Source organism: Harpia harpyja, chromosome 13 (genome assembly GCF_026419915.1).
Source record: "Harpia harpyja isolate bHarHar1 chromosome 13, bHarHar1 primary haplotype, whole genome shotgun sequence".
In the NCBI taxonomy this organism is placed as follows: domain Eukaryota; kingdom Metazoa; phylum Chordata; class Aves; order Accipitriformes; family Accipitridae; genus Harpia; species Harpia harpyja.
In genome coordinates this window covers 11885889-11913225 of record NC_068952.1, presented here as the reverse complement: position 1 = coordinate 11913225, position 27337 = coordinate 11885889, and the positions used below count along the sequence as shown (strand labels likewise).

At 41.5% G+C, this 27337-nt stretch overlaps 1 protein-coding gene and 1 long non-coding RNA gene across 2 annotated transcripts; one reads left to right on the top strand and one right to left on the bottom strand.

Annotated features, from left to right (window-relative positions):
• Nucleotides 1-141: 141 nt before the first annotated feature.
• LOC128149887 (uncharacterized) lies at nt 142-22219 on the bottom strand. The gene is made up of 4 exons (XR_008237886.1): nt 22005-22219; nt 18688-18801; nt 2889-3062; nt 142-689 (listed from the first exon to the last, which is right to left on the bottom strand). It is a non-coding gene; the product is annotated as an uncharacterized LOC128149887 (long non-coding RNA).
• On the top strand, nt 22016-27183 carry ATF3 (activating transcription factor 3). Its single transcript, XM_052805430.1, has 3 exons — nt 22016-22255; nt 23203-23310; nt 24257-27183. The coding sequence occupies exons 1-3, from the start codon at nt 22016-22018 to the stop codon at nt 24452-24454; spliced, it is 546 nt and encodes a 181-aa protein (XP_052661390.1). The 3' UTR covers nt 24455-27183.
• Nucleotides 27184-27337: the final 154 nt, after the last annotated feature.

Below are 27337 nucleotides of genomic sequence, written 5' to 3'. Positions count from 1 at the left end.
AATCTGAATTTGATTGTCACGTAAGCTTCCTTATGAGTCATTATCATAATTTCACATCACTCATTAAATGAAAGTTGTTTTTCACCCTAAATCCCCTAACCTACTTCTATCATGCCAGCAGGAGCATTCAGAAACTGGCACTAAGGTGCAGCTCTGATACAAGTTTTCTGTTTCCCTGTGACTCATTTGACATTAACATAATTATGTTACAGGAGTCAAAGTGATTTTCCAACTATGAGTAATGCACAATACTAGAGCAAATGTTTACAAGACACCGAGGCATATCAGCTAGCTGAAGTAACCAGCTGCTGATAACAGCTGAAGTAAGTTGGGGAATTAAAAAAGTCTTATAATACAATTATCCTTCTTTGGCACTCGGTGTCATGTATGGCTGTGAGGTAGGTCGTGTGCTCTGCGAGGAAGGATCCAGAAGCAGCACTGTGCTGTAACGGGGAGAAGACTGAGCCCGTGGGTAGTTCGCACAAGAAGTCTTCATAGTTTTCTTCCCACTTGCATATTTATGGCAAAGTTGTGCTCAAATGAGAGCAGTGATCTTTTCAAGAAGCGGCTGTATTTACCAGAGTTCATTTCAAAATGCAAGTGACACACATCCTCTCAGCCAGGAACACAAGATCAAAATGAAACAACAACAAAAAAAATATGAGGTCATCTCGCAAATATTTTGAACCCTGTGTATGTGAATAACACAAAAGAAGAAAACCGATAAGGATAAGGCAAAATTGAGTGCTGTTACCACAATGAAATATCTTTTCTCTGTAATAAAAATATCTATCTGCAGGCTAGTGATAATGGTACAAAGAAGAGTTACAATTAATATGTTCTGAATAAATAGCAGAAAAGGTAACTACAAAACGTATAAGCCATAAGAAAAACCTATAAAAATAAAACAAAATCTTAGTGGTGATGACTTGTTTCAAGTGTTCCCTGAAATTTTTAGAAATTACTGACTTCTCAGGATTTTTTTAAGTAGTTTGAGAAATAAGTTAATTTTTTCTGACTTTTTTTTTGTTGTTTTTTACAAGTGGCTTTTGAATGGGGCACTTTCTATTTAGAAGTTTGTCAACTTTGGCTGGATATCCTTCCGATGAGGCCTTATTCAGTAATGCGCTGGGCACCCAGAACATCACTGGTTTCATAAGAGCTGAGGACACTTAGTTTCTCCTAGGATTAGCCCGTGAAGGTAGAAATCTAATTTTGAAATACCAACACAAACTAACTACAATTTGCTAGAGTACTATAACTGAAAATAACCAGTTAACGTCTTTCCTATAAAGTACAACAGTAATACAAGTGGGAAAGAGGGTCAAATGCAGAAAATATGTGCTGATAGCAGAACTGTTAGCAGAAAGCATGTTTTCCAGGAGACATATTCAAAGAATTCAGAAAAAAATTCCACGTCACACCCCATTCTTTATTTCACAAGAAAATCTGCTGAGGCCAGACACTTGGCATGCTCGAATTATCATCACTGGCTCTCAGAGCTGGATGAGGACCAGAACTGGTAAAAAAGTTGTTTGTGGCTGAGGAAGGCTGGAGGAGGAAATGTTTGCCATGGTACCTTGCATTGACAACAGTCCCCATTTGACAGGAGAGTCAAGGCTTGGAGGTTTTCTATTTTCTCTGCTATGGTTTTCATGCTGCATGACCACGGGCAAACTCTAGACCTGTTTCCTTCAGTTTGCCCATCTCTTACTTAGTAGGAGATGTAATGTACCTGCTGTGCGGAGATGGCTTTGGATGGCAACTGCTACTACAACAGTCAGCATGAAAGTGTATAACATGTGTTGATAAAATCACCCAGCAGAACCCAAACCAAACATAAACAGAACAATCCAAGCCCCATCAACAGAAATGAACTTCCATAGCACAACTTAGCAGTCTTAAATTTAATCTGATTTGCTATAAGCTCATCCAAGACTGCAGTTTTATAACTACAAATATCCACTTCTGTAGCATGCTGTGCTGCTGGGTTTACATCTATTTTCACTGCTTTTAATCGCCAATATCTCTAACTACCAAAGCTCAACTCTCGGCTCAGGTTGCTAAAATGTACTCTATTACCAGAGCAGGTTCTTGTACTACAGCTGTATATTGTGTTATTCCTTATAGCAATACATAACAGGGGATGTTTGTAAAATAGTTCTGCTCATCTCCATACCTACCTGGAGTCTGCTAATGAAACGGTCTTGAAAGCAGTACCTCTGCAATGCTCTGCATTTTCACCTCCTGCTTACCCACTTGGCTCGCAAGGAATTTTCTTCTTATAGTGATTTTCAGGGCAGCTGCACACCATGCCCCGACCCCCTCTTTCCTTCTTGGAGGAACTACCATTTATTTGTAACTTTTATTTAGCATTCTGCGGTGACATACAACCTGTGCAAATTCCAAGTATTTAACCTTTGTTCCTTGCCGAAGCTTTGCAAATTAACTTAAAATAGCAGAGTGAAATAGGCACCGAGGGGTGTTTGCTGGAAGTAACTGATAAAATCTTGCAGAGTACTGCTTGCCCTTACTGGTTGGTTGGGTTTTGTTGTTGTTAGCTTGTTTTTCAAGCTGAGCTCCCAAAACAAAATGTTCACATACAATTATTCAGTGTAGAAAATCATTATGATTTTAGAAACCAAATAAAAATAAACAGATCCATCAAGATTTAGCTTATTTTCTGAATTAGAGAAAAGTTGGCTGATACTAATTTTTTGAGTTTTCAGAGTATATATATCTTGTAACAAGACCCCATGTTTCTATAATAAAAATAGCTATCTTGGTGATAACTGATAACATGTTACTCTGAATTAGCAGCAGAAAACAGAATTGGGAGTGCATGCCCATGCCAACAGCAATGAAAATAATTTAATCCCATTCCTTACCTGGATGAGGCCAAAATGACGTTGTCTTCCGTCGGTCTGGATGGAGCAGCAGGGGCTGCTGCCGTATCCCACCGCAGGACAGGCAGGAGACCACAAGCAACCTCCATGGCTGCCAAGGGATTTGGGAGCGTGGAAGTTAATGTCAGACCACCACCACCGTAAAGGCAAGCACACCTGCCAGGAACATGAGCTCTGTTAGGGAAATACTCAGGGAAACCCTCAGATGAACGGCAAATGTTGCTGTTTGGGGTGGCAATGGCTCCCCAGCACATGCTTATGGCCTGAGAAGGGCTGAGTTAGCGTGAAGACAGACGGGCAGCTTCAGCATGGGGCGACCCAGACTTTTCATGTCTGTGGGCTAGAAAGAGAAGAGCTGGTCGGGGAGGGCTTCTGGCTTTTCCCCACGGGGCAGCATGGGGAGGTTAAATGCCTCCGTGGAGAGATGTGCTCTGCAGGGAACTCACCGAAAACAACAAATACTGAAGCTGGGACTTTGTTCTGCTAAGTGAGGGGAAGCTCCTGCACCAGAGGAGATGTTGCCAGAAAACAGAGTTTTCCAAATTTTTCCTCGCTCAGTAGACCTCTCTCTAAGGGTTTCTTCCAGAAGATTGTGTGTCAGGTCCCCCAGATGACTCAGTACTTTTTAGAAATATTATATGTTGTAATAGATATATTTAGAAATATTATATATTGTAATATATATACACATCAGTTACAATATTTGTTAGATACAGATTCATTTTTATAATTTGTTTCGTAGAATGACTTCTCTTAGAAAACTGAATTTGGCAAGGTATTAACGCTGAAAAACTAGACATTAGATTTTGTGCTATATTAAAGCCTGGTCCTGCTAACACCTATGCATGTGCTTAAATTTAAATGTATGAGTAGTACTGGACTCATTGGGATTACGTGCACGATTAAAATTAAGCATGTGTGAAAGTGTTTCAGAGTTAGGATTTCCAAATTCTTTCGCTTGTTTAGAGTAAAAAAAAAAAAACTAGTAACCGCTCATTCATGTAATAAAATGGCAGTGGTGTTTATGTTAAGGAACTTACTGTCTTTCGATAGGCAAAGTATCTTATAAAACAAGTTTATATCAAACTTAACAAAATGAAACACTCCAATGCCGTGATTACCTGCCCGAGTGGCTGTATTTTCTAGTAGGAAAGAGAAATTCTTACTTTAACATCTTCAGTATCAGCTGGGATGAATATGGTTGTTTTAGAATAAGGTGGCATGTTTCAAAGAAGAGATGAACTTTTTTTAATGTGTTCATTTCATTTTTCTACTAACACAAGTTTGATGTTTCCAGAAAAATTGAAAACTAAGCAGTATTTTACTTTGGGATGGAAATATGCTTTTTGTTTACAAGGTGTACTGAACTTTGCTAAATCATTCATAAAAATGTTCACACGATAGTTCTGTCACATTCCAAGTTCAAATTAGATGGTTATGGAGGCGTTGAGACTTTCTCCCATCTAAACATTTTCCCACTGCTTTCTAAAAGGGAGTTGTCCCTGGTGGTGGTGCACTTGGATCATCACAGGAGAAACAAAGTGGTTTCTCAGGCCTTGTTAATAATTGCTGTCCTTACCATGTATTGTAAACTTACTGAAGAGGCTCAGGAGCCAACGGAGTTCCCATAAAACCTCAGCCACCCAAAATCTAGGCACAGCAATACCTGACTTCTAGGTCCCCTGTCTTACATGTTTTGATCCTCAGCTGGAAGACTTCAGCCCCTGGAAGTGGCTCCCACATCAGCCACCAAGCTGTGCAGGGAGCAGCTCAGCCTCCCCAGTGGGAGATGGGGGACTGCTTGCCCCCCAGGCTGTAGGGAGGCACCTCTGTCCTCTCGAGAGCCACAAACCTGAGATCTCTGCTTGTGCTTTGGTCCCTTATTTTTCATTTAGCAAGGCATCACTCCTTTCTTGCAAATGCTGGTGGAAGGATGAGGTAATGGTGCTTCCTTTAAGCATTCAGTAGGCATATGTAAGAGCTGGGTTCAGTTCCACTGACTGCCTAAAGAGGTTTAATCTTGTATTTCTTTTGATCTGGGAGGTTGCCTGAGCTATCAGGCTAAAGATGGGGAGAGGAGCACCCTCCAGGCTCCTTGCTGAGGCTATGCAGAATATAAAGAGAGGACAGCTGGCCCAGGAGGAGAGCCTGTTTCTGGTCCTCGCTCCGAGGGCTGCTCGAAGATTTTACACAAGCATTTTTTTTAGAGCAGAAATGGAGCCCTCTTCTCACTTCTTTGAAGCAAGTGCCCTAAAAGGCACCTGAAAGAAAGGCACAACGACCCTGTGCAGGCACTCACTCCCACTGCATAGGATAGGCATGATCAGAAAACACATACCTTGGAGGATCTAGGGGAAGATTTAGTATCAGGAACCCACTGGACATAGTCCTGAGGAAGGCCCCTAGCTGGGTAGCAGATGTATTTGAGCACCCATGCAGAAATGAAACTTTGAGGTGCATGGGAACATGAAGGGTGCTGACTGCAGCACATATGGGTGCCAGGGTTTTCTCTAAACACTGGGCAAGGGTTTTCTCTAAAGGAGCTTGGGATTTGCTTGCTTTAGGTTACTACAGCTTGTTCACTCTAAAGCTGCCATCCTAATCCATCACAGGAGAGTTTGAAAAGGAGGAGGATCCAGATCTCCTGCAGCCGACGGCTGTGGTTGAGGTTCTGCACGCTGTCTTTGTCCCGAACGGCTCTCAGAAGAAGCTCACAGAAAGGATATTACCAGTTTAAAACAAACAAACTATAAATATTCCAGTAAAAGGAAGGGATGCATACCGGGTGAACTTTGAGATGTGCTCCAAAAATATGTTGCTGACCTCCCACTTGACATAATCTGTTTCCCTATTAAACTGTAATATAATTAGGGCCTGCTCTAACCCTGCCACTGGTTTAATGCTTACATCAATGGAAATGTGGCCTCGCAGACTGCAGTGAGAATAAGGTATACATGTAAAGTCTAAAATAATCGATGCCATATTAGAAGGAAGGATAGCCAAGAGAGAACGCTTACCCCTCCTACCTTGCAAGATATTTAGGTGTCTTATCACATAAGTGTAAATGGATGTTAGGCCAAAGGTCTTTGAGAACTTGGACTCAAAGCTCAACTCTCTTTTCATTAGCGCAAATGACGTGCAGCTGAACTTGGGTCTGTGAAGTCACACGGGGAAGTGAAAGGAGAATTGTGACCAAAATGAACCGAGATCAAGAGTTGAGGGCAAAGGTTCTTGTATCAAGCAAAGAGGGGATTTGGAAAACAGGTGATGACTATGCTGGTAGGTGATCATGGTGCTAACAGTCACCATGATGATAATAGTTGATGACTGTTAGTGCATTCATCTCATCTCTTGTGGCCACTAAATTTCACCCAATAACCCTTCTGTTGAGCTCTGGGAGATATGCAGCAGGTGCCGTGAGAGACCAGGACAGGTCTTGGACTAGGGTAATAGAAGGGTGATTATAACCACCCCCCCACCCCCCCCCCCCAGGTTTTGTAAGCAGTCCATTTAGGGCAGGCACATTCACAGGTAAGTAAGATTCAATGAACAGATTATGTCAGGAAGCCAATGGATGCTGAAGCTCCCTTGTTACACAGTTTACAGGAATGAGTTTAGAGAGGAGGCCCATGGCTCTGTCCTAGCAATACACTGTGGTAGGAACACCCATGATGGGGGAGAAGCTGCATGAGTGTGCTGGTGACCTCCTGAGGAGCCAGGCTGCGGCCAGGAATGCTGCTTTTACAACACCTCTTGTAAAAATATGTACAATGGGCATTTTAAAAAGGGAAAAGGGTAGTGTTTAAACATATTTTCAACTTGGTGATGAAACCTACAAATGCTTAGACATCTGCATGGATATTTTAAGGATACAGAGCATTTGTGGAAAAAGGAATTTTATATTATATTATATTTTATTATTTTTTATAAAAATTATAGTGACCTTTAATAATTGTAAACCAGACCCCAACAACTTGAGTACATGTTTAATCCCCACACTCTGCAAAGAAAACAGTGTGCACATCACACTTGCTGTGAGAGCCTTTTTTCGCTGCAAGCACTCTCAGCCTAACACATGGCTGATTTACAGCCTGAGTTCAAGAGATTGTACTGACCGGTATGGAAATTGTTGAGAAAACTTTGGAGCCTAAACACCCACTTTTGCACAAAGCACAAATCACCTGTAAAAAAAAAAGACCTGCTGAGTTTAAATGTTGCCTGCTAGGTTGCATATTCTCTCTGCTTTATACAGGTGCTTTGAACACAAAATAAATCAACAAAAAATGTCAAGCTAAACCATCCCAAGCCAAATCCTTGGGTGATGAAATGAAAGCACTTATGCCAATTTATATCTGTGGGGAGTTCATGGCTTATTTTGGGTACTTTGTCATATCTGTAGTTTCTGCTCCAGCCACAAAGCTGAGCATTTATCTGACTGGTTAAAAAGTGAAGTAATGTATAAATGGTACTAACAGATACAGCCTCACTAAAGCCAGGAAGCATAACATTGAGCCTAATTTATGGTTTCCAAACAAGTTGTAGGACTGATCCTGCAATCCCAACTTGAGCAAAACTCCTTCTGAAGCACTGGGCACGGCTATAAATTCAAAATGGAGTGCCAGGCTGGGCTGGGGGCTGCCTGATACCTAGGTGTGCCACAACACAGATGTCATTTGGAAGCAGACTTAACTAAACATTTCACAATTTTTCTGATAACAATGGGGAACATCTTGGCTTATGCAAAGGCAAGAAATACTTCTGCATTAGCAAGGAAACTACCTTCCCCTCCAGAAAATGACAGGCATCTGTCTCTTTAAAATGGAATGGTAAAGTACATTTTACTTTGATCTGCTTTCATTTATAGGAAAAAATGATAACTTTAAATAGACTTGAACTACACTTTCCCTTTATGGGAAACTGAGCCCTTAAAAATGGTAAATCCCTCCCTTAATGTGGAGCAATACAGTATTGAATTCCTGTACAGAGCACCATGAAGTCACAGTGAAATCTGCTGAATACTCCTAACAGCCCTTTACAGGAGTATTTTATTTTTATATCTTTACTTTCTCTCTCATGCTGACTGATGGCTGATTGTGTGTCACAGTCTCTTTTCTGTATATAAGGGGAGAATAGTGTCTTCAGTTAACAAGGTCCTTGCAGTTTTAAAGTAGAGTGTATGTTTATGTGTGAAGTACCGCTAAAAATCCTTCAATATTTATCTGCAAAAGCAAGCAGACTCTTGAAATGATAATCAGCAATTCTGGAGCAGCAGTCCTCTCTCATTATGTGTACAGCCCTGGGAAATTAATTGGGGCTGACCTTGCACTGAACTTGACAGGAGTGGTATCTGAGGAGAAACTCCCACATCGGTTCTTAAATGTCTTGATAAGTCCTGACAATAAGAGAGTGCCTACTCTAACTAGCTCCATCTGTACCTGTTGGAGATTGCTTTCACAGGACAGCTTTCTGTCTCTAGAAACAACCACCAAAGTGCCCTCTTCTGCACTAACCAATATTCTGCTTCCCCTCACTGATTCCCTCTGGTTGGCAGGATTTCCTCTGGTTTTCCTGGTCCTTAAAGCTGTAGCATAAGCAAGATCTTACAGATGCTTGTACAAATTATGATTTTATTAGTCCCAGGAAGCAGTGCCAAAAAATATAGGGAAGTTATAAGGTATAGACTTGCTAGTTTAGAAGGATACCTAACTTAGAAAACCATCCATTTCATCTTGTTTCTTTAGAGTAGTTTAATAACTCCATCATATTTCTAAGTCTGCTTTACTCTTACATTTGCTCGTACGCTGTGAAGAGCCTGAGATGGTTCTGTAGAACATGGGACAAAATAACCCATTAATAACAAATAGCAATGCATACAAAACTGATCAGAATCAACCAACGAAAAAGTCTTTTTGTCCTGCAGCTGCCCTGATGAAGTTTCTTGCTTCTCTCCTCTTTTTCTTTAGCTTGCAAAATCTCTTTATATACAACAGCTCTCCTACCTCCCAGTTCTGGTTGCTGCAGTCCCCAGGGCCTTGGGTCCAGTCCTATTTCTACTTTTACTACTATTTCTTATTTGCAACATTTGGAGTTTAATTTTTACTAGTAAAGCAGAGCTGATCTTTTTTTCTTCTTTATGTTTTACATTTTCACAAAGTATAACAGTAAAAATCCCTGATGGAAAAGGCTTTTCCTGTCAGTAAATGACAAGCTGAGCACAGATACGGGGATGAAAACACTTCCAACTGATTGTTAAACTCCCAGAAAATGCTTTTCTGACCAGTCATCGTTGCTTATACACAACACACATTAGCTATTCCTGCTACTGCAAGGACACTCACTTCAGAGTGGAAGGCTTCCAAGAACGCTTCAGCCAGCAAAGCCTATGGCCTCAAATGCACGGGAGTTCATCTGGGCATGTGGGATGGTGTGTGCAAATGGCCAGATATTAATCCTGTGCATTCCTAGTTCAGTGCAGGAAATGTTTACCTCTGAACAACCTTCTGAAAAAGTAGGCTTGAATGATTTGATAAGTCACAAACATTAGAATTAGAGTGAAAAATAATAAAGAGACAATTTACCTTAGAGATGGTTATAAGATATAGTGTAACTTATTTTTTACTAACTAGACACTCCTCTAACATCCACTATTAATGGAGACTTTGCTTTTGTGCTCTAGGTCTCTTTAAAGTTCTTAGGTTTTGGTTTATTTTAATAATTCAGCATCTACTTGAATTCTAAACCTTTGTCATTTTAGAAAAATAACAGTAATTACTGTACTTCAAAGGTCTCTAATAAATTAATTGATCAGCCCATACATATAAGAAAACTGCCAAAATGGGGACCTTGACAAAAGACCACAATATCATACCTTGTCAGGTGCTTTCATCCCAAATGTGTTAGAAGAAATATAATTCCACAGGAATAAGTTACAATATTTATAAAGGCTATTTTAGGTCTTCATTAACAGCAAGTCTTAGGTCAGACAAGGCTTTTGGGCAGGGCCTGTTCAGCCATGTATTTAATAGCTGTGCTGAATCTGAGCTTCTATTTGACAGTTGACAGATTGTCATCCCTTTTAGAGCTCAATATAAAACTCTTGCATGTAACACCCAGAATCCCTACTGGGGCTGCTAAATACTACTATGACACAGACATTGAATAGTAAGAACAGATAATAATGCATCTAGAGAGCATCCAGCAACAAAAGGCTCAGGTCTGATGGCCCATTAGTGTGCTAATTAAAATTAGACATGAAAATAAAGTACACCAGCCTTATCCATGATTTCCATTTGGGAATCTCAGCTACTTCACCCTAGAATGTAAAATACTGTTAGCCTTTTCAACAGACTGAGAAACAGAACCAAAGGAAGACCATCAGGTTATCCAAAATCACAAAGACGTTGAATAAGGAGCCCTCCGATTTTCTGATTCCCAGTCCAGTGAGCAGCACTGTCCTCATCTGCCTTGTTAATAATTATTTCAGTGTAGAAGGACTAAAGCCCAGCTCCACAGAAGGAGGCTGGGCATGGTGAAAATGAATGTCCCCATCTCTCCCACTTACCATCTAACCTGCAATGCAGGTTAGAGTTAAGCATCACTGTGATTGGGGCATTCATGGCCCCAGATGTCCCTTCTAAACTTGGACTAGGGATTGAGCTGGTCTCTTAATAAAACACCATCAGCGAGAGCACTTGGTCTGGGGGGAAAGACCCGAGTTGGGTTCTCACCTCTGGCTGAGAAGGATGAAACTCATGGCCCCTCTGTCTGAGGAGAAGTGATCTAACCACAAACTGATCGGCTGTGCTCTTTGGGGAATCTTACTCTAGATAGACTTCTCCTGCTCAACCTGTCCTATCATGAAGTTACAAGCCAGTTAGACAGTAAACCAGATGGTGCCTGACTTTACAGCCTTGTGGTGAGGATATGCCCTGGACAAGGGGCATCCTGCAGTCCACTTTTCTCTCTCTGTAACCGTTCAGCTTCGAAGAGTCACCGGACAGAAGATGGACCCTACCCCACAGCGGGTGGCGTTCCCCACCGGACTGACATCACTTGGGAGCCCCAGGTGGGTGCAGTGACACCCTGCATCTTCCCCCGTTGCTGAGGTGGCCTCATTGGCAGCCTCCCGTGCCCACAGAGCAGTCAGGATTTGGGCTCAGGGAATGCTTCTGTGACTGCAATTAAGGCAGTCTATTTTAAATCTGCGTGCAGCTCTATTGGTTTCATTTTACTTACACTTTGTTCTTATTATCTGGGCAAGTTACTGTACAGTTAAAGCCAAAAAAATAAACCAGGGAAGATAAGAGGTTGCAAGTTAAAATCATTCATGCGCTCCTTTCATGGCAAGGCACATGTGAAGTAGGTGAGAGGACAAATGATAAGCAGAGTGAAAGCTGCAATGGCAGCCTTGGTTTTGAATCTTCTGTAGATTGCAAATCTGTGTCATACATTGTTGGTATTTGAAATGGTATTTATGTAGAAATCAATGTTTAATAATTAGAAATGTTAATTTGTAATTATTATGGCAAATTGTAATTTACATATTTACCAGGCAGATGGGAAGAGCTGTTTAAAGTATCATTAATGGTATCAAGTCCTAGAGTATTCTTTATACACTCACAGTTCCAAGTGCAATCAATGGGAACAGGTAATTTTAAAGGGGGTATCCATTTGTGTGCGCGTGTATGTGTGTGTGTATCTGTGTGTAGCAGCATGATGATTTTATAATGTATCCAAAATATTTGTAACTTATCACAGTAAAAATAGACATACTCTTTCACTCTCTTCCTCTCACCCTCTGTGTTTACCTGGCATACAAACCATAACTACATTAGTCCACCTAAGGGAAACATACACCTTCAACAAATAATTTCTAGCATTTCTTTCAAGTAATTTCAAGAGGAGAGTTTTGTATGCTGAGAACTAGTGTGAGTAAACGCTGGTTTTTCATAGCCCCTGGGGGCTAAATTTATCTCTCATTGAAGTCGATGGGAATCTTTCCATTGACTTCAGTAATAGTTGGATCAGGTCTTAGTACATTAATCGGTGATCATTTTTTTACACATAAAGCCATTGATGAAGTTCAGTATGAATCTCTAAATGCTCTCAAAATCTGGCATGCTTTTTACAAGGTGGAAAGGATGGGGAGGGGGAGGTGAAAGGGAGGATCTGTGAAGATGGAGCTTTTCTTGCCATTAAATAGATGGGACTATAAAGGCACCGTAAAGGAGATATAATTTACACATGCCTGAGGGCAATTAATATATCTGGCCTATCATTATTCTTGTTCAGTGGAATCAGTGAGTTTGCTTTATTCAGTCTAGTTTAAGATGCGATTCTTTCATATGTGGGATCTCTTTTCCTTGTTGGTTACTATCTGGATGCATCTAAAGAGATCTGAAATTGTAATTACAGGTTATTGTGCTTAGCCAGCTTCTATGCTGGAGCACAAAGTCCATCTGATAAAAAAAACACCTTGAAAGGCTTCAACAAAAGGGAACTAAAGATATACTTGACTGGACCAGTGTCAGGGCTGTCTCTCAGCTAGAGAAGAGGGATGTTTGTATAACTTGCCCCTCCACCCCACACTCCCAAAGCACTGCATATAATAATGACTGACAAGCTTGCAAAATGTTTAATTTAGTAAAGTTCCACTAAAATTCGTGGTAATTTTGGGCACTGGAATCTGGGCCTGAGATGTACGTCCTGTTGCACCCACTGGTAATTTTGTTATCAGTGCCTCCATCTTATTAGGGGAGAAACAAAAAGTAAAATGACAGAAAGCGAAAGAGAAAATTAAAACGACTCATTTAAGCTTGGGAAGCTGCTGGGCAGGAGCAGAAGGACCAATGGGAGAAAAATTGCTGGAAAAAGGGAACAGAAAGAGGGATGATGGTATCCAGGGATACAGGGAGGGAAAAGAGAGAAGTGAGAAGAGGAGAAACAGGGAAATGGCAAAAGAAAAGGAGAAGCTGCTGTTTTAAGGAAATGGGAAAGGTGGCTATTACTGAAACAAAGCAAAAGAGTAGGAAATGGGATGTCCAAAAGGAGGTAATAAATGGAGAATAAATGGATTTAGAGGGATAGTGATGGAAACAGGCAGTAAGGAAAGAAAGGTCAGCTGAGGAAAGAAAAGCAAGGAGCAAATGAATTTCGTCTTCAGTGTTAAAGAATAAAAGAAATTAAAGTAGTGCACTTATTTCCCTCCACAAGACATATACTCATCCGCTTGAGTGGTATTAAATGTAAGATGGTAGCAGGGTCTGCCATACAGCCTCTGTGAGAGTCTGTCCTCTAACTCTGGTTTTTAACTCCCTTCAATTTTTTGATCTCTTAGCCTTGTAGAGATCCAAAGCTCCCAGAGTGAATTTGACCCTCACTACTGTAGGCTTGGGGGTTTTTTTAGTCACTTTTTGGAGAAACTCTTGGAAGTAGCCCACAGATGCCCAAGGGGTCCCCAGACGGCAGCTGAAAAGCCCTGGGCTGGGTGGGGATGGCTGATGCTACTTCTACTGCAGATTACTCCCACAGTCCAAGCAGTAGCAATCTAAACCTTGGCAAAAATAGTCCCAAGTTTCAACTCTGGTGTTAGTCCAGTCAGATGGGAAAATTGTCTCAAATTAGTACATGTTTGGGGGAAGAAGGGAGTCTTACCACAGAGACTGAGACCTGAATGTACCACATCATAGCAAAAATCATGGTGAAGGTTAATTCCATCACAGAAATAGGGAATACTTTTTAGGCATAGTCAAAAAACCTGATTCGGTCCTGATTTTACCACATGATAATTCTGAGTTCTGGAAACCTCTTTCTCGTGTATGTGCCATGCAGGGAAAAATTGGACCTGTCAGTTACAGGACTGTTACAGTAATTTCAAAAGTTAATACAATTAAAACCACAAAGCACACAGAGAGACAGGTTTTACTCAAGATATCACTACACATCTTATTTATTTACATCTCATTATATTTTCACCAGACCAAATAGGTTTAATGGAACTACATGACCATAAGCCAACATGGGATCTGGATGGGATGCAGGGATTTTAATTGTGTTACTCTTACTGACATCCTATAGTTGCGTTAAGACAGAAGACAGCAGAAAGCTTTTGCTGAAAGGATGGGAGTCTGTTCCTCTGTATAATGATGTCTATAGCTCTGTTTAGCAAGGAGACAGCCATATTTTAGTTTTAAGCAAATACCCACAGTGTATGAAGTAGTCTCAAGGGATGTGGAGACAGGATTTGGTCAGGAAAAGGTAAAGGAAAGAATTCTTTCCTCTACACTGGAGACTCCTGGAGGGCTGCAAGGACCACACCATGGGGTGGTAGTCAGCCTAATGTCTCTGCAGAGGGAGAAGGACCCAATATGTGTTGGTCTTCTGGTCATGAGCTGCTGTACCTGGCCTACAGGAAAGTAGAAATAATGTACATGAATGTCACCTCTGTGAAATGAGTGCTGTTTCAGGGCCACTGTCCCCTGAAGCTTGTGATGAAAGAGAACCGAAATGGAAAAGGACCAGTAAATGTTCAGAGGGAGGCAAATGGAAGATATTTTATGAGATGGAAAATGAAACTGGCAAAGAACATCAGAGCATCTGGTGGCTGGAGTGGGTTTTACTTTAACTTCTTGAGAGTCTTAATTATTAATTTTTTTTTTTTTTAACTGGAGTGTGATCCTACATCTTCACTGCAATCAGGTTAGCTTTGGTTTTAAAGGGTAGCAGGATAAAACCTATGTGACACAGTGGAACTGGGTTTATTTTTCACTGTGGTTTCATTTTCTTTTTTCACTGAAGAATTTCAAGCCAGGACATGTTTCAGAGGCCTAATCTTAAATGCGCAGAGGAACGGTCTTTTTGTTTGCTTTGCAGGGTGGAGCTGGCTCACTTCAGGAGTAGTTCAAGAATGAACACAACTGGTTTGCTGTCAGTTTTTAGTACAGGCTGTAGCTCCTAGGCAATAATGGTACCAGCAGTGGTGACACAGCATTGTATAGCAAACAAATCTCTTGGCTTTACTTTTGTATAATATAGTATGATTTCAAAACAAAATAATCATCTGCCTGCTTGGTAAAGCATTGCAATTGTTGAGTAGATGTCAGTGACCCTTAACAACAGGATAACAACACTTGGATTTCCAAGGTACTTCTACCCACATTGAAGGAGGGAGCTGCTTTTTTTCCCCCCTTCATTATTCTGTGACATTGCTCTGCTTAGCTGAAAATACTCTAAATAAATTCCCGCTTCTGGTACAGCTAGCTAAATAAGAATGGACAGTTGCTAAATCTCTGTCAAAATTACAGCAGGCACCTGTTCATGGCCACTAAAACCGATGTTGCTAACACGTTTCCACAATAACTTCATGCTGAGAACTTTCCAACCAATTATCTGTTGGGAAGAAATTTTCCACATTTGGCCTCTGCTTGAGAGGGATTTGTTTTTTTTTCTTCTAGGCTTGAGAAAAACGATGCCAGCTGTTCCTGAACACAGCATGAATTATAAAATTATGCCTCTGAAGTGAAAAGAACTTCACAGGCTGCACTGAGCTGAAATGTAAAGCTTACTCTAGACCCTTCTGAAGAGCAAAGTTTTTGCCTGGCATTATTCTTGACGTTGATTTACCTAGATTAATAAAGATAAGGCAATAAACATGTTTTGAAAGAGCTGAGGATGATTTATCTATAGGTGAGTGAAAGAGAAAAGCTTGCACCTTGCACGAGCTGTAAACTGAGAGCTGCCAGGTAGGTCAGAGGAGCTCACTCCTGCCCTCTGCGAAGTGCACTTCATTGTTTGAGGAGAACAGGGAGCAACTGCACCTTCCACAGGAGGAAAGCCAACGTCACTACTCCAGACTCCTTCCCTTCCCCAGCTTTTTTTTTTTTTTTTCCGAAAGCAGAAAATTCAATGTAAAATAGGAGCTTTAAGTTTGCAAAGTTGAGCATGCTAGCAGTGGGACATTTAAAAAGCTAAGGTTACTACTCCTGTCTGTGTGGCCAATGTGTACATTTATGTATATACACGTACATACCCAGGCAGCCACACGCACATAGAGCGGCGATACAGAGGGACTTTCAAAGTAGTATTAGAAATCGATATCCTTGATAAAATGCTCCGAGCAATTAATATATCCCAGAATATATCACTTGAGACATATTACCTTTTATCAAAATACAGCCACATTGAACATTATGAAATTAATTAACCAGTCAGAACACTTGATCAGGGTATACATTTTATATATGAAGGTATACATTTTGTATTGGTTTAGTTAGAATACCCTCAACCATGAACTATCCTGATCTTTCCATACCTAGTACAGAGACTTGAAGACTGTCTTAATGACAAGTTTGTATGTATCATATATGGAATATTATCATACTGGATAACACTGTGCATCTCTCTTTGTAAGGCTTTTGTGTCTCTCCTGGGTAAATGCTTTTTTGACACATCTTATTCTCTAACACTTTTGGGGGCTGTTAGAAGGCAATGTCTGTTGTTTAACAAACCAGGAAGCTACGGAAACAAAAAAAGAACAAAACAAAACCCCCTTCACCACAGCCACTGCTGTATTTCCCTCTCTTCTATAGGGACTCCCTGGTTTTCCCTGAAATCATAAGGAAATCATGTGCTGTTGTGTTTTAAGAAAAGATTTAAAAAAAAAAACAACAACAAAAAAAGCCCCCAAACCAACTGGCATTATTTTTAGCTTTCTATCATTTCATTAAACGGGTCTTTCCTCCTCAGAGTAAAAACTGAAGCCTTCCTCTTCATGTAAAATGGACTTTTAGCTATCATCTAAAGCAGCGGGGGGGGGGGGGGCGTTAAACAATTTTTTTTCCTGTAGAACAAGACCACATTTTTCAGTCCTTTCGAAACCTACACAATCACAATCTCCACTTTTTTTTTTTTTTTTTTTTTTGGTCGTGAGAGGGACATTGATTTCTTCTCAGCAAAACGGCCCGGAGAAAGAAACCCCCGGAGCTTCAATTAAAAAAAAAAAAAAAGAAAGAAAGAAAGAAACAAGGCGGGGGGGGCAAGAGGACGGGGTCTCTCCGGGTGCCGATGGATGCTCCTCGGTGCCGGGGAACCTGCGATGCCGCCCGGCACGGCTCGGCACGGCCGCGGCACGGCGCGGATCGCGCCGTGCCGCGGCCGTGCCGAGCCGTGCCGGGCGGGGAAGCCTTGCATCACCGCCGCGGTCTCTGCTTCCCTCCTCCCTCTCTTTCGGAGAGGCTATTAATAGCATGACATCAGCCCGGGACTCGCCGCCAGAGTAAATACCAGAGCTGCCCGCTCGGCTATATAAGGGGGGTGATGCAACCCAAGCGAGAAGCAGAGGAGCGGGGAGCGGCGAGAGCTGCTCTCCCGGCGGAGCGGGGACGGCAGCGTTGCGGGCTGGGTACGGACCCCCTTCCCTCCGGCCGGGAAAACAGCAGCAGCAGCAACGGGAGGAAGGTAGGTGGAAGCGGGAGGGGGGAGACGCCGAGGTTCTCCGTGCCGGCGGGTCGCGGGGTTGAGCTCCGTGGGAGGTTGTCCCGCCACGGAGAGATGCCCGCCGCGGGGGCGGGGAGGGGGGTCCGCGGCGGGGAAAAGTTTCGCCGCCGGAGCGAAGTCGGGGGCGGCGGTGCCGCCGCCTCCCGTGAGCCCCGGGAAAGCCCCCGGCCCTGCCGCCGGAGGCCCCCCCCCCCGCCCCGGCCGTCCTCCGCCGGCGGCGGCTTGAGGCTCCCTCCCGGCGCTCCCATCTGGGGGAAGCCCCTGCCCGTGCCGCCGCCAGATGTGAGCGCCGGGACGGAGGGACAGAGGGAACCCGCCGAGCCCCGGCTCTCCCCGGGACCGGCAGAGCCGCTCGGCACCGCGCGGTGGCGGCCGCGGCGGAGGGACGGCGCCGGCCCCGGGACCGGCGGGGATGCCGGAGAGCGGCCGGGCGGCGGCGGCAGCCGGCGGCGGGGGCGGCAGCCGGCGGCGGCACCGCGAGCCCGGCGGGTCCTCAGGGGCAGGGACAGAGGAGTTGTAGCGGGACCGGCCAGGCGAAGGGCAACCCCGCTCGGCCGCGTAGAGGTGGCTCGACTGTATGTACTTAAAATGAGCGGGAGCTCTCGGCGTGAGCCAGGGCCGTTCGCTTTTCTTTCTGTCCCCGTGTCTTGACACGAAGAAGGTTTGCTAAACTGTTGCCTAATCGAGTCAGGCGTGACCCAACAGCAAACGTGTTTCAGAGAACGAGTTTCCTGTTGGAAGTCGATTTTCCTCCTAGTAACAGCATCTGAGAAGCTGGAAGGCAACAGAAAATGTTTTGGGAATGATGTGGGATGTCAGAAAGCTTAAGGTCAACCAGCGTGCACAGAGGTTGTGAACCGTAATTGCTCTTAATGCTGTTTAAGATTAACCTCAATGGTTATCGGGGTTTATTGCATCAGCACCAGAGGAAAAGGAATTCATATGAAGAAATAAAACCAAAAGGCACAGTCAGCCATCTGTAGTTAAGCAAAAATAGACAAGACTGAAATTACTCACTTTTAATACTAACACTAAACAAGAATACCCTTAAATAATAGAAATGCACAGCTAGGAAGTATGTCCTGAAATTAAAATACTGGCAGAGGGGATGTAAAAGTTCACTGTAGATGGAAAGAATCATCAGCAAAAGAACAAACAAAAAGTAGGGGACAAACAAATGAACGAAGTTGGTTGAATCTACCTGAATTGGGAGGGTACCATTAATAGAAAAGCTGTTCTCTTTGGAGAATTCCAAAACTAAGGATAAAGTAACGAAGCATTAACTCACACTGGGAATAAGCTGGGCCTTTACGGTGCAGGTCTGTGAAATGTTCAGCACCTTCAATGTCACTAACTCCAGAAGTACTCAAAGCAGCCTGGAGCCCAGGTCCATGTGCATGGTCTAACAAAGTAAACAAAGATTGTATCAGAAAGGCCCGGATGTAATCACACTTTAAGGCTTGATATTCTTATTCCTACTGTTTCCCCAGCCTTTACAAACCCAGAGAAAATGAGGTTGTGCTCTTGATGGCTTATAGACAGAGGTACAATCTGTACAAAAATTGAGAAAAAGGAAGGGCAACTTGTTGCGTTTTTTAAAATAGCAAAACCTAATTTTCCTTCTTGCAAAACATTTCTGAAAGAAGATTTGTTCCTCAGAAGTTGGAAAACATCTACCTTGTTGTTATGAAAAGGGAATCTATTCAGCTTACCGAGTAGCTTTGACATAAGGCTGATTATTTTTGTTATTTGTATCACGGTGGCTCCTAACAATCCCAGTGGTAGATTGGAAGCCTACCCTATCAGGCACTGTCCAGAAGCCCTGCCCCAAGAAAGAGCCCCAGGAAAGCAAACCAGTGGCAAACAGCTCTGCAAAATGGGACTCTGCTCACGGCGGAAATCCTTACACAAGCCTCAGCCCCCCGGTAGGCCCTCCCTTCCCTAAAGTCTGAGTAAATAGAGATGCCTTTGAGGATGTCTGGAAGGTCAGTGAGCTGTTCAGGCAGGAGAGCAGCAAGTTTCTATGGTCAAGGACACTTCCTGCTCTGTGCTTCCCCTCCCCGTGGGCACCCTACCGCTCTTTTTTTTTTTTTTCCCCACACTAATGACAGATGGATGATAGTACCTGGAGACATTATAGTAGGGTTTTGGTGGTGCTTATGGTACACTTAGCACTAACAGGTAGAAATCCACAATTAACACAGTCTCTTGGGCACAAACATTCTTGGTTTCTTCTGGTGCTGCTGCTGACCTTAATTAAAAGTTCACCTAAACTGACAAATAATTGAATAAACCACCAGAGCTCAAAAATTATTAGCCCAATTAATTATTTTCTAGGCTGGAGAAACAGTTTTACTGTTAATTTAAGACTCCTGGTTTTATTGAATTATACAGAATTAACTTTGTTGAATGAAGCCATCACCAGCAGCCAAGGAGACTGATTCAGTGAAAATAGCTGAAATTTCTGCTAGCAATGAGGGGTTCAGTGTCATCTGGAATTAGCCTGTTTAAATGAGTTGAATGGTTGAATGTTGCTAAATGGTAAATAATGCTGGGAAGACTTCAGCTGGAAATTGTAGGGCTGTTTCTGACTTGTTGAAAAAGAGTAACTGCTAGCTTTCTGAGATTATAGGATTAAACCGTATCAGTACTTTAAATGTGACTCATGAGCAGGGGCTTTCTGAAGAGAATTACATAAATTTCCCAAGGTCTTTCTGAATAACAAATTGTTCCAAATAATTTCCTCATCTTTAGTAACTATGGGTGAAATCCTCACCCCATTGAGGTCAACAGAAAAAGTCCTCTTGATTTCAGTGGGTTCAGGATTTCACCCCCAGACTCTGGGAAATGTTCAGCTCTTCTGTGGTGACCGGGTGAGGAAGAAGTGAGGAAGACTCTGCAGCTGGTCATGGTATTTTCTACCAACTGGCAATTCACTGTCCTCAGATTTTTATATTTACCTCACTTAGCGATGAACCAGATTCTATTCTCATTTGCACCAGTGTGGACTTACAGTGTATTTTTAGATATCTCTGAGCAAAATCTATCTTCTTGTCAAAGCACGTGACCCCAAACATTTATTGCTGGGTTACAGACGTAGCGTATGGGGAACTGTGCAGTTCTGTGTTGACCATGTGGAAATTTAACTCACCCACACTGCTATCCCGAGGCAACTATTTGCTTACCTGCACTACGTTAATTACAATTGACTTTGCTGTAATTATTACAGTTCTAATCAAGAGTAGATAACACATACTGTAATTACCCGTACAGCTATAACCGCCCCCCCCCCAACCTACACACCAAAGAAAACTAGAAAAGCAACGTGGTAAAATCCTATGTAACACAAGTTGCTTTATAAATAAGGGAAGTAATACAATCTGGTTTTCTATGGATTTGCACCTTTCGTCCCTTGGGCCCCACACAAAAAGTGCTCAGCTTTCTTCCAGACCTTGTATCTCGCCTCTTCTGGGTGAGAGGTGGTTTGTGTCATGCAGAACTGTGTGCATCAGCTAGCTAGGTTGCCCACGATGTTTGGATGGCTGACTGCTGAGTTTTGCCTCTTTCTCCCTCAGTGGGGTCACCAGTTTTCACAAAGCACACAGGGGGCCCTCCAAAATTGGCTAAAAAAGTAATAAGAATGATTAAAAAGAGGAAAGTAGAGCCCACTGTTGGGTAGGTTCATTTTCTTAGGAAAACTACTAGAAATGAGGTTCTTCCATGGGTGTCCATTTGCATAATTCCCCTAAAGTCTCTTCAGTCACACTGTTTTATATCAGCAGGAGATCTGACCATAAATATTTAAAAATTTCAGACCTCTTGTTGAGGGCACATGAGGACAGTTTCAGATTTTACAAGAGCAAAGGAATGAAAGAAACAGCTTCACGTTTTTCATCACTCAATTCCTCCAACTCAGCCTGTGCTTTAAAGCCCCAGAGCATGTATAGACTTTTACCTTTGTGCCAGCTCTTATTGTTAACCATTTTTCAGGCATTTATAACCAGATCTACAACTCTGCGTAAAATTGAGCATGATAATTTTGTGACGGATCCTGTCTTGGTTAGCAAACTTCAGCTTCTAGTAGAACTCATTGAGCTTTGCCTAAATGTAGCTGAGATCAAGGTGTGCTCTGGCCATTTGAAGCTGGAATCTGTGGTAGTATAGCTCTGAGGATGGAGATACTTTTAAGCTCTTTCTGTGCTTTAAATAATAATATTTTTTTGCTTTCTGATTTTTCTTCCTTATCCTCTTTCTCTTCCTGTTCACTCGATTCTCATTTGCCACACATTACCAGTTTAAAACTTCACAGTATACATACACACAATTTTTTTTAATATTAAGTTTCAGAAAGACCTAGAAATTGTGTGATGTGCTAATACTGTTATTTTTTTTAAATACTAATTTTAAGTTAACATAAAGTAGAAGTTTTTACTAGCGACCAAATTCTTAACTGCTTGTCTCTAGTGAGAGATTGGGGTAGACGCGGAATGGGGACTGAAGCAATGCAAGAAATACAGTATTATTCGCAGTATGAAACATACCTCTAGGAAATATTATTTGCCTTTCTAAAGTTGTTGAAAGACTATTATTATTATCTCTTTTTACCTTTCAGCAAAATGATGGTCCAACACTCAGGCCAGGTATCTGCATTAGAAGTCAGCGCCTCCGCAATTGTTCCCACTTTGTCCCCTGCAGGGTCACTGGGGTTCGATGATTTCACAAATTTAACCCCACTGGTGAAAGAGGAACTGAGGTTTGCCATTCAGAATAAGCGTCAGTCCCACAGGATGTCTTCTACACTGGACACGATGACAGTTTCTGAAAGGCCAATTGAAACATCAATCATGAAAACAGAGGTATGGCTCTTTAAATAGCATTTCAGCATGAATGATTAATACTCTAATAAAGTTTCACCACAAGACCAGTAATTATATCAGCTACAGACAACCCTCTCCACCATACTTGATCCTTTTAAGCCTGCTGCTTGGCTTTCTGTTAAGTGCTTCTGAGAAACCCTCTGGTATTTCTCATTTCCATTGAGGTCTATAGTTGGATATTTTATTTTTTATTATGGACTAAGGACAGTGTTTTACAGTGATTAGAGCAAGTGCTAATCTGGTTTCCCTGCCTACTTGTGGCTGAACTTGAGATAAGTCACTGCTGAAGTTGTATTTCACTGAGGAGAGTCCAGTAGGACCCACATGGGCTAGACTAAGATAGACATGGCCATGCTATGTCCACACTAGGTTTTTACTTGAAGATAATAGTCTCTGTGAAAGACATTTCTCTCATGAAGTGGAAAAATAGCTTAAGTTAGGGAAACAGCTACACCTTGGTCTGAGCCTCCCCAGGAAACAAGCCAAAGCTTGAAGGAATGCGTTACTATCCCCTTTTCAGTGCTGCCTTTAGTTTGCTGCACTCTCACTGCCTCGTTCATGACACCTCTGCTCTGCTCCCTGTGCCCCTCGCTCCTTTTCCTCCTTGGGAAATAGAGGCAAGATGGAGGGGTGGGAGTCAGCCTGGGGGGACACTCGGCAAGTTTTTTTGAGTACCATTGATTTAAAATGAGCCATCACATGGATTACAACCACCCAAACTCCAGTCAGGTTTTATTGGCGATTCTAATGGAGTTACTACCATTTTACTGGCATGGCAAGCAAGGTCAGAATCACATTCTTATGTAACTCATGATAAGCACTGACAACACTATCCATATTGCTTTTAAAAATGCAGAAGTTATTAAAATACAGGTCATGTATTTACAACATCTTACGGATTGTGTGTATCTGTTTTTATGGGATAGTTTTCTCCTGAAGAGGATGAAAGAAAAAAGCGAAGAAGGGAAAGGAACAAAATTGCTGCTGCAAAGTGCCGAAACAAAAAGAAGGAAAAAACAGAATGTTTGCAGAAAGTAAGTGACTGGCTTGAATTGTTCTTAATCTGTCATCCTGCCAGGATCCAAACAGATAGCATGGGGTACTGTCACAGTAGGAAATACAGAAAGATGTCACCCAAAACTCTGTAAACCCTTCAAAACATTAGTTATAAAATAATTAACATGCTATATATTAAAGCCAAACCTGGTTAAAACTGGACTAAAGTGAAAGCATAGTAGGAGCAAAAAGAGATACTGTTTCAGTGACTGATCTTGTCTATGGGGATAATATTAATTTGAATGTGTACACTGAACACAAAAAGAAGTAAAAACTCATTTCATGTAACATTCATTGTGGAGACCAAGAGCCCAAAAACACCAACAAGTACTTTCTGACTTCTTTATGAAATGAGTGGCATAGTAGCTTACCCCAAAATTCTCTGTCCTAAGACCCCAATTTTGTCTTCACCTGCTCTGCCATGATATACAACTATATTACAGCAGCATCAGGCCTGTCTTTATTCCTATATCTAGGGGTAGGGGAAAAAAAAAAAGCTATGTCCTTACTTTGTTAGGTGAACATAGGTTTACAGATATGTGACATGATGTTCCAGGGAGTTAATAAGTTTAGATAATTTTGGGTCAATTTTTGACCCCAAAAGTTCAGAATAATCTTGCAGAAGATAGTAATAATGCTTTGGACACCTATCATTGTAAGTGAATACAAGTCTGAATTTGGCTTTTCAACTTCCATTATACTTCTCTACAGGCCAAAGAAGGTAACTGTCAATCTGGTTTTTAGGCTATTATCAACTGGGGGATGTATAGTTTCATCATTACGGGACACTAAGAACATGCAATTTCTTTCCCTGCTAGCCATATGCTTTCCCAGCAATAAAAAAGACTGCAACTGTTAGATGAACATTGCCATTAACTATTTGAACTACTCAGTCTAATAGTTGTGTCTGTCCTTTGTGACTAGGAATCAGAAAAGCTGGAAACTATCAATGCAGAATTAAAAGCCCAGATCGAAGAGCTAAAGAACGAGAAGCAGCATTTGATATACATGCTAAACCTTCACAGGCCCACGTGTATAGTTAGGGCACAAAACGGAAGGACACCTGAAGATGAAAGGAATCTTTTTATTCAACAGATCAAAGAAGGCACATTACAAGGTTAAGTGACATAGCAAACGTGGAAATATTTATAGTGTTTTTAACAGCTACCAGAATCCACGGAGGATCTGACATAATGTGTAGGATTCTATTAGTCAAGAGCCTTTAGGAAGGGCAGATTGCTTTCTTAAGCAGAAAGAATCATTTTGGCTTGACAGCGATTCTTCCCCTTGGAAGATCTGGTCTCAATCAAATTGAAGAGTCTTCTGCCTCAAACATAGGTTTTGCACCTGTCATACTTGCTGTTCCTAGGAGCTACAGACAACAGCTTCAGAAGTTTTAGCTCTCTGCTAGTATACAGTACCTGCACTCACGATGTTTGTGCTAGAACACTATGACTTCCAATGATGCACATGGTACAGACAGCTGTGCTGGATGGACACTACTTTTCCTTGTTGCTGGTAGGGAAAGCAGACTGAGAGTATTTTTAAAGTTTTGAAGTTTCCAGGAGCATGGTTTCTGGCAGAATGTACTGATACGTAATGTTGCATTCTAACCTAACACACACACACAAAAAGCCTTTAGTTCCAACCAAGCTTTGTCATTTTTTTCACAACACTTGTGTGGGTTTTTTCTATGACTCATCTCAAGAGACTGAATTTGAAGAGCCTAGTAGGTGTGACAAAGAAATGTTTCTTGCAAAATGTCCATGTAGCTAAGTTTGTATTTTATGAGCTGGAACCCCACCTACTATCCTTTGGGGACTACAATTTTTCCTTGAATTGCTGAAGAGCAGCTTGTTCCACCACTTGGTGACTCGGTGAATTGGACCCACTGGAAGGAGGAAACTAATTATGGAGGGATATTGATACAGGTTTTGCCTGAGTAAAGAACCACAGGACTGAATCCCAGGCTCATAAATCATGAGAAGTTTTTAAAAAAAAAACCAACAAAACAAAACCATCTAAGATCTAATCCTACAAGCCTTAATTCATGCTATTAACCCTTACTCACATAAGAGGTTCCACGGACTTCAGCAGGTCTGCTTATGCAGATAGCTCTTATAGGCATTAAGAGCTTGACAAACCTTTTTCCATCCTGGCCAGGATTACTTCCTTTTGCCAGGTGATTCAGAGGGAAAAATTATGATTGCAGCTACTTTTATTTTACATTTGAGTGACAACTACAGTTACTTAGAATCTAAAGGAGGCAAGAGTTTTGATGTAGTGAATAGTTGTTTTTATTAAATACTAACCTTAGATGTTTTTGAACTGGTAGAAGAGCTGCTGGACAAAACAGTTGGAGCTATGAGTGTTTAAATTCTGATGTTTCTGTGAAATTCTCAGATTGTTTAATCCTATAAAATATATCCTTACAATTTTTTGTAAAAGAAAATATCCTTATTTATCACTAATATCATCATGAGTAGAGTTAATAAATACTGTGAGCAAGTTAAAACTGAAAACACAAGTGTTGTGCTGTCTTTTTACTTTTATCTCTTGGTGTTTAATATTATATATTCCTAAACTTCACCAGTTGTATTTGAGACACTACTGTTGAAAACACTTATCCTTCATCTTTTCCACAGATGAGGCACTGAGTATCTTCAACAACTGAGTGCAGACATTATACCTTCCAAAATTCTGTACCTCCATCAGTGGTGTCTAGCTGTTCAATGTCACAATTTAAACAAAGCAGACAATAAGAATGAAGCTTACAGTACATAATATTTTACACCAGTTACACAGTGTTGAAATTGTGGATTTGTTCTAAAGGCTAAACTTAAAGATACCTCAGCCATAAGCTTCTTACCCTGCAAGTCCAAGATGAGTCTATCAGATATCATACCTGATCTTTATACGATCATTATATTCTGCAACAGAACTTCTTAGTACATTTTCCTGAGATCTGGATATATTGTAATGTCCTATATCACATTTTAAAGATATGTGCTTCATGTATCTGAAAAGTGAATGTATTACAAAGATGACATACTAGGTCCAATTCTGTCCTGAGAATCCACTCTTTCTGTATGTTGGAAGGAGTTCCATTCACTTCCGTGAGTTTTATTCATGTCCTGTATGCAGAGTTTGGAGCCTCTGCTCCAACTTCTCTGGCTTAGAGGGCAAGTTCTGCAGGGAATTGGACCAGCTGTTTATCAGACAACAGATACACATGAAGTATATTACAACAAACTTGTCAAACAATGTTCATTGGTATTTGACTTCTGTAATGTGGAAATACAAAACTAAGGCATCATCTGGGTATCGTACACCTTGGCTCTGCCTTTTGCACATCAAATACCAGCAGACAAAACTGTTTGCCTCCTATACTGTTATAAAGTGTTACCACAGAGATTAGAATATAATGACAGAATACATGTGTCTCCCTTAGGGAATTTGTATGGTTGCTTTTAACCATATCACTGGTGACGCAGGCGTCATGCTTTTCTTGCTTGATGTTATTTACTTAGCATGCCAAATGTTAATATGGTACCACTACTATTGTCAGAAGAAAATCTATTTTTATTTCTTTATATAGCTGCTTTCTACTGCTTTTGTATGTGTGTGTGCATGCGTGCTCCTGCACGCTACGCTAGAAATGATGGTACTCAAGTTCATTTGACTGCGCCCAGGAAAAGAGTGTTTAAACACCTAGAAAGGAACAGTATGTTGCATGAGTTTTCTAAAAAGTATACTTTATTCAGGAGAACCCTTAAAATGCATTAAAAGCAGTTTGTTTTCTATTCAAGTTTGTTTTGATACTTTAATAAAAAAGAATTAATATATATTTATTCATGTGTCATTTAATTCATTCTAAGTTTCAAGGCCCAGAAGCAACTTAATTTTCTTAAAACAACACTGAGATATTAAAAAGCAAAAAATTTATAGGTTTGCAACAGTAAGCGTCTTATAAAGTGAAATTGGTACTGTTCACTGCTTGTCAAG